We start from the raw sequence: 9,791 nt of genomic DNA, 5'->3' as shown, positions 1-9,791 counted from the left end.
GGCTGGATGGGGCTGTGGACAACCTGGTCTGGAGGGAGGTGTCCCTGCCTATAGCAGGGGGTTGGAACTAGATAGTCTTAAAGGTTCCTTCCAACACAAACTGTTCTATGGTTCTACACCCATCCTTTTGGAGGCTTTCCTGCAGCAGGCAGTGCCCACCAGTTCTTGATCCCCACAGCCATGGGGAAGCCAGCAGACTTGGCTCATGGCTGTAATTCAATGTCCTGAGGTTGTCACCTGCCATACGTAGAGCAATTGGGCTCCGGTGCTGTCCCAGCAATTGGTCAAGCTCTCTGTGGAGGGAGAAGAACTGATCAAGCACTGCTGAGCCTTAATGCAAGGCTTGCTCTACCCCAAAGTAAAAAAGTATGGGAATAAAACCCATCATGTTTCTGGTTTAGGCACCTGTTTGTCATGAGCAGCTCCTGCTTTGGGCAGCAGCTTCTCTGGTCACTTGGAGGTGGACTAGATGACCTTTAAGGGTCCTTTCCAGCTCAAATGATCCTATGATTCTATGATTATTAAAGGCCACCTTTCCCAACATCATCACCTATGCAGGAAAGGCAGGATGCTCCAACTGCCCATAGGGTTAAATAAACATAATAAATACCTAAACCCAGGCTTTTCAGCCCTTCCATACACTAAGGCTCTCCAGAAGAAAGAGAAGAAGCAGTACCAGGAGGGGAGGAGACCTCCTGGTGACAAAGGACCACATGGGCACACAAAGGGACAGCCTTCGAGGTCAGCATGAACATCCCTATCGCATCTCATTGAGCAAAACAGCCACCCCAGTTGTGACCCACGGTGACAGCGCAGGGTCACTCCACCATCCCAGACACATCCTTCCCCTCTTCCACATCCCTCAGTCCTCGCTGGGAACATTTGGAGTCAGCTTTGGGGGTGGAGGTGAAGCGTGGTGGCCTCAGCTTGCTCCTCAGGCCAACAACCCCCTGCGTGTCACAGGGCTGGGTGTCCTGCAGGTGATGCCACCCCAGAAGGACTCCCTCTGTCCCCACACACAGCTCCTCGGGGGGACCTGCCACCCCGCAGTCACTCTGCAGGTGCCTGTGGGCACAGGAGCCCCGGATGGGGCTGATGCTCGCTGTCTCAAGGGATAAATCTTCTCCTCTCCCCATTCCTCCTGCCAGGCATCCTGAGGAAGTGCAGGCTTTGCTGTCCCCTTGCAGCAGGGCCGTGGAGGCTGCAGTCACCATCACTGCACCAGGAGAGGTGATCCCACCTGTGCTGGCACTGAAGTACACCGAGGAGCCCTCAGGCAGGGATGCAGAGGAGCTGTGGGATGAAGGGGTGGCAGAGTGGCCAGCAGCCTCCTGCCCTCCTCTGTCCCTTCCAGCACTGACTTCATGTTTGCTGCCTCCTCCATTCCTCACCACCGTCTTCTCCTCTACTAGACCCAATCCAAAGCCTTGAGGAGCGATTTCCATTGTGGGGAGGGAAGGCTCAGCCCCAGGTTGGGGTGTTCCCATCTCCCACCCATCAGGGTAAAGCTCTCCCACACCAGCATCCCCGAATGCTGCGTTGATCTTCGACACGTCTCCCGTCTTCAAGGCCAGCTTCACAAGCAGCCAATGGTGGTGATTTGACCATCCATCCTCTGAACGCCCTCCAAGCTGGAAGAGTGATGAGCTGTTCCCAGTTTTAGGAGTTATTGTGGTCCTTTCTGCAGGCAAGGATTCTCCATCTCCTGAAATTCCCCAGCTCTGCCCCATGCAGGAGCTATTCCCAGCAGCCTGGTCATTGCCAGCAGCACAGCTGGAGTTCTCCAGGATGCCCTGCCTGATCTTGGAGGATTTGGGATGGAGCAGGCTGTAATAAACCACCACGGCTGCAACACCTGCAAAAAGAGCAGGAAAGCATCAAGGGATGAATCCTGGCTGCATTCAGTGAGGTGCACAGGAGAGAGCAGGTTTCTCCTTGCCAAGATACTGCTGGGCAGCAATACCTCGCGGTGTGCTGGTCCTCCAACCACATCTCACTTCAGGGCACCCTCTGTTCCTCCTGCAGGACCAGTTTCATAGCAACCTCCCATTCCCACTGGACATCAGCTCCAAGAACGCCTCCGCACCCAGTTCAGGAGTCTGTGTGTGTGTGTGAGATGGGATGGATCCTTCTCAAATCCCAAACCCCCACCATCATCGCTTTTAGGGACCTCGTCAGACACTTCTTTGCTACTGGGAGGCCATTCCCAACCTCACCGCTCTGATATTACAACACTTTCTTACTTACGCCCATGAAACTCAGTATTGGATAACCAATAAGCTCTTGAAGAAATAAAGCAAACACGATGGGAATTTGCCAAAGCTGCTCTCCAAACATGCAACCCAGCAGACTGCAGTGCTCTCACCGAGGGCAGCCCCTGCCATGGCAGCCCAGCTCACACGTAGGCTGTGCCCCATCTCTGCCTGCAGGAACTCAGTGGCCAGCAGCAGCAGGAGCGTGTTCTCCATCAGCATTACCTACAGGGCAGAGAGCCATCGTTACATCCCCCAGTTTGCTTCTGATGATGCAAACCACCCGGTTTCCAGCCCCTGATGATGTATGTTGTATCTTGCAATATAGATATTCACAGAATCATTGAATGGCCTGGGTTGAAAAGGACCACAATGCTCATCTAGTTTCAACCCCCCTGCTATGTGCAGGGTCACCAACCAGCAGACCAGGCTGCCCAGAGCCACATCCTGGGTACTCACCACGTAGAACACAGCCATGCGGTGCTTGGAGGGACCAGGCTGGACGTTGATGTAGCAGAAGATGTACACGGCTCCCAGCAGGATGTTGAACAGCCTCCAGTGGCAGGGCTGGGCCACGATGTCACTCTGCAGGGCCACCAGCCAGAAGGACATCAGCACCCAGTGGGTGCCTGCGAGGGGTTGGCACCGAAAAGATACAAGTGACTTGGGGTCAGTGGGAGCATTCCTACAACTGGCAATGGGATGGGGTGTAAGGACTATGAGTGCTGCTCTTACCTGCCACAGCCAGAACCCAGCAGGAATAGAGCTTGGTGAAGAGCACCAGGGCCAGGACCCTGCTTGTCAGCATCCCCATCCTCCAGAGCAGCAGGCAGAGCAGGGCTGTGGCTGGCAGGCAAACATGGCCAGGTCTCAGCAGGCAGCAGGAGTGGCTGTAGGACACCAAAGCCCAGGAGAGGGACAGCAAGGACAGCCCAGCACTGACAGCTATATGGGGACAGGGAAAGTTCTGAGTGCTCGAAGGATGCCTGATTGTCATGTAGGATCCGAGCTGCACTCTGAGGAGCTATCAGTACCCATGCAAGCTAGACAGAGGATCCTGCCAGATGGAGGGTTTCAACTCATTCCTGCCAGATTGAGTCTCCTTTGCACACTTGCATTGACACAGAATCATAGAATTGTTCAGGTTGGAAAAGGCTTCAAAGATCATCAAGTCCAACCGCAACCTAACCATACTACCCTAATTTCTCCCTATCCAAATCTCCCCACCCAAATTCTGAACTCCATCTCCACTCCTACCAGAGCCTAACACCAACCAGTGATATGACCTTGTTTACACCCCAACCTTTCCCTCTGGAAAACTGAGCTGAAAATTCACTTTTTCCATGAAGCAACCCCAAACACTAACTGCTCAGTACAGCAGCACATTGTGGGATGAACCTAGGGAACATATGTTGGGTTCAAACTCAACCAAGGCATGGTGTCCCATGGAGATGCATTGTACACTGGAAGGCATGACTGTGCCAGCTGTGAAAATCCATGTGTAGCCCAAAGACTCACCAGGGATGAGGCTGGATGGCTCACTGACCACGACAACATACACCTGCAGCAGGAGGTGAGGCAGACTCTGCAGCAGGGCTTCCAGGAGCCGCAGCACACTCACGTCTGCATGCCACATCAGCATCTTCCCAGTACCTTCACTGCTTTTTGCCTTCATCTCCATCCACAAAATATCCCAGTACCTGCAAGAATCAGCGGGATGGGTTGGGATGGGATGGGATGGCATAGGATGAGATGAGATGGCATGGGGTGGGATGAGATGAGATGATGAGATGGATGGGATGTTGAGATGGGATGGGATGGCATAGGATGAGATGAGATGAAATGAGATGGAATGGCATGGGATGGGATGGGATGGCATAGGATGGGATGGCATGGAATGATGAGTTGAGATGGAATGGGATGGCATGGCATGAGATGGCATGGGATGACATGGGATGGGATGGGATAGGATGAGAAGGCATGGAAAGGGATGAGATGATGAGATGGGATGGAATGGGATGTTGAGATGGGATGGGATGGCATAGGATGAGATAAGATGGCATGAGATGGCATGAAATGAGATGGAATGGCATGGAATGAATGGAATGGCATGGGATGGAATGGCATGGAATGATCAGATGGGCTGGGCTGGGCTGGGCTGGGCTGGGCTGGGCTGAGATGAGATGAGATGAGATGAGATGAGATGAGATGAGATGAGATGAGATGAGATGAGATGGTGTAGCATGGCATGGCATGTCAGGGGATGGGATAGGATGGGATAGGATGGCATAGGATGGGAAGGGACAGGATGGGATGAGATTGCATGGCATGGGATTGGACAAGATGGCAAGGCATGGGTTGCGATAGCATGGGATGGGATGTCATGACATGGAATGGGACCAGATGGCAATGCATTTGTCGGGATGGCATAGGTTGGGATGACATGGGTTGGGATTTCCACATCATTTTGGGCAGGTTTAAGAAGGCTGGATGGACTGAGGGGTGAATCTCTCACCGCTTCCAGAGGCCAAACTGTAGGATGTGGAGGACCACGACCCTGCAGCCTGGTGGGTGTCCATCTGTCTTCAACCAGAGGATGCTGAGGAGTTGAGCCACGTAGCCAGGTACCAAGCAGGTGATGGTCCCACAAAACCAGCCCAGCTGCCCATGTGAAAAGTAATGGATGATGGTGCAGAGCCCTGGAAAATAAGAGAGAGGCAGTGCTGGGGATGCTGCATGCATCTAAAAGATACAACCCACTACTTCCCCAAAAGTTCACAGCTTGTGTCCCACTCTTATCTTGGGCAGTCAGCTCCTTACAGCTTGTCAGCAACAGCACAGCACAACCACTACCCAGGGACATGGCTGAAGTCGGGTTCAGATAAAGCGTGCCCAGCTTCAAATTTAAGAAAAAAATTCAACATTTTCAGTGTTTTCTCTTTTTTCTTTTATAAAAGAGAATATAGCTAGAGGCTGCGCGGATCCCAAAACCCCTCGTTTAGGGAGTAAAGGAGGGGCAAGCAGAGGGGTCCAGGCTAGGGGTGATGAGAGCATGGAGGCACAGCGCTCTCTCCTTTCTCCCCGCGCAACTCCCGCGCACGCTGCGCGCTCACTCACGCGCTCCGCGCTCCGCCGCCAGCAGCGCCAAGCAGAGCGCCGGGCAAAACCCGCGCATCCTGCGCGCAGCAGGAGGAGGAGGAGGAAGAGGAGGAGGAAGAGGAGGAGGAAACACGGGAGCACCTCCCCAGATGCCTCCCCCCGCCCCGCCGCGGGGTCGTTACGTCACGCTGCTTGCTTCTCGCAGGCTTTTTGGGGCCCCGCGTGGACGGTGGGGATGGTTGGCGCGTCCTGATGTCCCCTGTTGTCCCCGCTGGACTGAGCACTAGGTGGCAGCCGGGGCACGGAGTGCGGTGCTGCCACAGATTAGTTGCGTTATTTTTCCTCCCCTCCGTCGGAAGAGATGGCTGTTAATGAAGTCCAAATAGCGTCCACACCTTTGTGAGTGGTTTCGGAAAATCATGCGGGATGCTCCCGAAGCTCAGTGGATCCACTGGGCTATCAGGAGTTATCCCATCCCATCCCATCCCATCCCATCCCATCCCATCCCATCCCATCCCATCCCATCCTGTGCAATGCTATGCCATGCCATCCCATGTCAGGACATCCCATCCCATCCCATCCCATCCCATCCCATCCCATCCCATCCCATCCCATCCCATCCCATCCCATCCCATCCCATCCCATCCCATCCTATCCCATGTCCTGACATTCTATGCCATCCCATGCCATCCCATCCCATCCCATGCCATCCCATCCCATCCCATGTCAGGACATCCCATCCCATGCCATCCCATTCCATGCCATCCCATTCCATCCCATCCCATCCCATCCCATCCCATCCCATCCCATCCCATCCCATCCCATTCCATTCCATCCCATTCCATGCCATCCCATTCCATGTCCTGACATCCCATGTCCTGACATCCCATGCCACCCTATGCCATGCCATGCCACCCTATGCCATGCCATGCCATGCCATGCCATCCCATATGAGCGTGTTTGAGGGCTTTAACTCCTTCTTCTGCTTTTTTTTTTTTTTTTTTTTTTTTAACTTTAGCAAGTTTCTTGGCAACCCTTGGAACTAAGCCTGAACTCTGCTGGTTTAAGCAGCAGTCTGTCATCCAACTCTGTTTCCAGAGTTCTCTATAGACACCCAGTGTGTAATGCCTGTCTCACCATGCCCTATGCTTCCCTCTTGATTCTTGCATATGAACAGTGACCCCAATCTGTGTGCTCAGGGATGTGCTGCTGGCTGGGGAGCCAAGCTCTGATTTTAGGAGTGTAACTGGGATCTCTGTCTCCAGCACTAATTTTTACCAACTATGGAAGAACTTTGCATCCTCCAGGGCTTGCATTTAAGCATCCCCTGAATGAAAAAAAAAAAAAAAGAAAAAGAAAGTGGTGCATGGCCTACAGCCCGTTTTTCCTTTTGTTATGCTAAAACGCCACTCCAATGAAACTAAATACAGACAGTGCTGAAATCACCTCTGCACATGGCATGGCATGGGATGGAGTGGCATGGGATGTCTGCCCCATTTTTGCAGGCTTATTGGGGTGGGGCATGTTGTGCTATGCATCCACACAGGAGCTGTAATTAGAGGTTAAGACACACGTCCTTCAAACCTGTTATTTATAAGATTGCTAAATCCCTGGTGATCACACATTGAACAGAGCTTTATAAAGAGAGGTTCATTCCTTCCTCTTGGTCTCAGCAGCTTCAGGGTGACACGACAATGTCAGCCAAAGCCACGAGCATATTCCTCCTGCTTCTTGTTCTGCTGGCAGTACCCCAGGCTGCTCCAGGTAAGTGTAAATATAATCAAAGGTCATTTTTTTTTTTTTATGTTTGGGAAGTTTTTTATGTTCTGTTATGAACATATTGATGTGATGCTTGGTGCTGGGTCTGGTAGGTGAATGCTGAGTAGGCAAACTCCAGTTGGCACTTTTTGGGGGCTTAAGGGGGAGAACTTCACAATCTGCATGGATTCTTTCAGACATTGCAGCAAAACTCAACAGTGAGTTCACACTCCTCTTACTGAACTGACCTGTGCTACCTGCAGGCTGAGCTGGTAGCATGGGGACCAGATTTAATTCCAATGGAAGAGTCTCACAGGTTCTTTTCCTCCATTGCAGAGTCGGACACTGTCACGTGTCGGAAGATGAAGGGCAAGTGTTCATTCTTGCTGTGTCCTTTCTTCAAGAGATCCACTGGTACCTGCTACAACGGACTGGCAAAGTGCTGCAGACCCTTTTGGTGACATTCCATGGTCTGCGTTGAGCTGGTAGCCTTGGTAGTGTCATTAGCAGTGACAGCAGTATGTAACATCATCCTTCCCTACGTGGCCATGCTGTTGTTTGGGGTGCTGCTATACCTGGAGCTGGGAAAGGCACTTTGGCAGGAAGCCTCACATCTGCTCTTTATTCACGGATCCATATCTGGGGAATCGCTGTGCTCCTCATCCCCTGCATGCTGCCCCTCCACCATCACCAAGGCAGGGTTGAGCTGTGTGCCTGAAATGGGACCACTCCCCTCTTTTCCAAAGATGTTTCTTGGTGTGAATTTCCTACTTGTGTCAAGGGCAGTGCCATGTGTCCCATGCCATGCAGATCTCTCACACTCAACTTTCCTGTGACAGCTGCCCATAAAGCCCCAAGGACCACATCGTATTTAGGAGGCTCGTGTCTATTAACCTGCCCACCTTCTTCATGCAGTATTTTCTGAACAGATGTGTGAATGTGAGATATCACCCTCATCTTCCATTCTTCACTGTAGGATCTCTCTTCTTTTCTTTTAGACCCCACATTTCCTCACTTCCCCTTTTAAATGTCTGTAAAATCTGAAGGCTTTTATCTTCCATCATGGCCAACTCCCACCTGCCCTCTGTTGGGACCCAGCTGGACACTGAAGTCTTCTGCTCTCTGCAGGCTCTGAACAATAGCTCAGCCTTACAAAATAGAAGTGATTTGTGCCCTTTTTCTCTTCTGTAACATGCATTCAAAGAGCCTACTTTGCAAATTATTTGACTTGTGTAAATATCTAATAAACCACGGTTAATAATGCTAGGCTTTTTAAACCATTAATTGGTGAGGTGCGTTTTGATCCCTCTGGTTTCTGAGGTCTATGGCTGTATGTTCCCCTTAGCCCTACCCATGGTGGCTGTGGAGCTGTTGGGAATGATCATAGAATCATAGATTGGCTTAGGTTGGAAGGGACATCAAGGATCATGAAGCTCCAACCCCTTGCTGCAGGCAACCAGCCTCCACATTTCATACATTTCATGCCCAGGGCCCCATCCAACCTGGCCTTGAACACCTCCAGGGGTGGATGGGGCATCCACACATCTCCGTCCCTGCTGTCCACCTCTCTTCTGATGGAATGATGTGGGGTTGGGATCACTACTGGTATGTGATATTTGCAGTATTGGGATGCACTCTTAACCCTTCCCATAGCATGGGGGTTGGAACTAGATAGTTTCTGAGGTCTCTTCCAACCCAAGCCATTCTGTGATCCTATGATTCTGTGTCATCCAGCCACATCCAGCTCATGGGCACCTACAGAACTCGGGAAAGGTTTTCTAGGTCATGCCTTATGCAGGCCCACGTCAGGAGAGGGTTTGGTCAACTCTGCATTTGGGGAGTTCAGATTTATTCAACCTGGAATAAACGTGTGCTGCACTTGGTGTTATTGCACAGCACCTTGCCACTACCAAAGAAACAGTCATTAATAATAATCAGGTTCTCCGAGCCCAAAGGTGCTATTTGAACCTTAATCACTCCCTCCATCTAGGGACTGGAAAGTCCTTCGTGCTTGTGAACTGGGCCATGCATGGCCTGCAGGAGGCAGCTAAACAAACACAAAGTTCCTGCTGTTCTGATTATGCCACGCTCTTCCACCCAGGATTAAGGTTAACTCCTCTCATTCAGGAAGAAGAAATAATTATAGCCAAAAAAGCAGGAATTTGGTGGGATGCCAAAAAGGTGTGGTGACTCTCACGGGGCTGGTTTGCTGGAATAGCTGTGAATGAGACTCCACAGTGGTTGTATAACAACTGCAATTAGGAAATCAAGGGCATTAAAGGCAATGCAAGAATCCCAGCTTGTCATGAACAGATGAAGAACCTGGGGAATGAACTGGGGATGTGTCAGAAAGGTCATTGCCTCCTCGTCCGCTGCCAGGAGGAGAAGGAAGATCTTGAGTCTTCTGCTCTGATGTCTGATTCTGTTTATCCCTTTCCAGAGTAAGTGCAGGTACTCTTAAGAAAAGAGCATGCAATATCTTTCTTAAATATGACCACACGTGGGGACAGCAGATCCCTCTGTGCAGTACACAACTGCTGCTGGCCATCACAACCCAGAAATGTGAGTCTCTACGTTGTGGCTATGATGGGGCAGGTATGGAACAATCTCTTTTTTCACTCAACTCAGGTGGATTCCCTTGATTGGAAAGATGGATGCTGTAAGATTTGGGCTATATTAAAC

General features: G+C 51.3%; 2 protein-coding genes across 4 annotated transcripts; one reads left to right on the top strand and one right to left on the bottom strand.

The window, feature by feature from the left end:
* Positions 1-637: 637 nt before the first annotated feature.
* On the bottom strand, positions 638-5,427 carry XKR5 (XK related 5). The gene is made up of 7 exons (XM_031603798.2): positions 5,370-5,427; positions 4,768-4,951; positions 3,771-3,952; positions 2,988-3,197; positions 2,712-2,881; positions 2,366-2,477; positions 638-1,855 (listed from the first exon to the last, which is right to left on the bottom strand). The coding sequence occupies exons 1-7, from the start codon at positions 5,425-5,427 to the stop codon at positions 819-821; spliced, it is 1,953 nt and encodes a 650-aa protein (XP_031459658.2). The 3' UTR covers positions 638-818.
* Positions 5,428-5,483: 56 nt separating this feature from the next.
* DEFB1 (defensin beta 1) lies at positions 5,484-8,324 on the top strand. Of its 3 annotated transcripts, none has more exons than XM_090136742.1 (3): positions 5,484-5,571; positions 7,027-7,115; positions 7,446-8,324. In XM_090136742.1, the coding sequence occupies exons 1-3, from the start codon at positions 5,501-5,503 to the stop codon at positions 7,568-7,570; spliced, it is 285 nt and encodes a 94-aa protein (XP_089992868.1). In that variant the 5' UTR covers positions 5,484-5,500; the 3' UTR covers positions 7,571-8,324. The 3 variants fall into 3 exon arrangements, with proteins under 3 accessions (XP_089992868.1, XP_089992867.1, XP_031459798.1); XM_090136741.1 differs by lacking the exon at positions 5,484-5,571 and adding an exon at positions 5,618-5,750 and having other exon boundaries at positions 7,028-7,115; XM_031603938.2 differs by lacking the exon at positions 5,484-5,571 and adding an exon at positions 5,640-5,750 and having other exon boundaries at positions 7,025-7,115.
* The last annotated feature ends 1,467 nt before the right edge of the window (positions 8,325-9,791 follow it).

This window comes from Phasianus colchicus, chromosome 2 (genome assembly GCF_987193195.1).
Source record: "Phasianus colchicus chromosome 2, bPhaCol1.hap1.1, whole genome shotgun sequence".
Taxonomy (NCBI): domain Eukaryota; kingdom Metazoa; phylum Chordata; class Aves; order Galliformes; family Phasianidae; genus Phasianus; species Phasianus colchicus.
This window is presented reverse-complemented; position numbering and strand designations above follow the sequence as displayed.

Bases quoted from the DNA above. Each gene is read 5' to 3' on its own strand.
- DEFB1 (XM_090136742.1), top strand. From the start codon at position 5,501: ATGCCTCCCCCCGCCCCGCCGCGGGGTCGTTACGTCACGCTGCTTGCT. The intron at 5,572-7,026 runs GCGTGGACGGTG...TTGGTCTCAGCA, and splicing joins CGCAGGCTTTTTGGGGCCCC to GCTTCAGGGTGACACGACAA. The intron at 7,116-7,445 runs GTAAGTGTAAAT...CCTCCATTGCAG, and splicing joins AGTACCCCAGGCTGCTCCAG to AGTCGGACACTGTCACGTGT.
- XKR5 (XM_031603798.2), bottom strand. From the start codon at position 5,427: ATGCGCGGGTTTTGCCCGGCGCTCTGCTTGGCGCTGCTGGCGGCGGAG. The intron at 2,882-2,987 runs GTAAGAGCAGCA...AACCCCTCGCAG, and splicing joins CTGGGTTCTGGCTGTGGCAG to GCACCCACTGGGTGCTGATG. The intron at 1,856-2,365 runs GTGAGAGCACTG...CTCTTTTTGCAG, and splicing joins CATGGCAGGGGCTGCCCTCG to GTGTTGCAGCCGTGGTGGTT.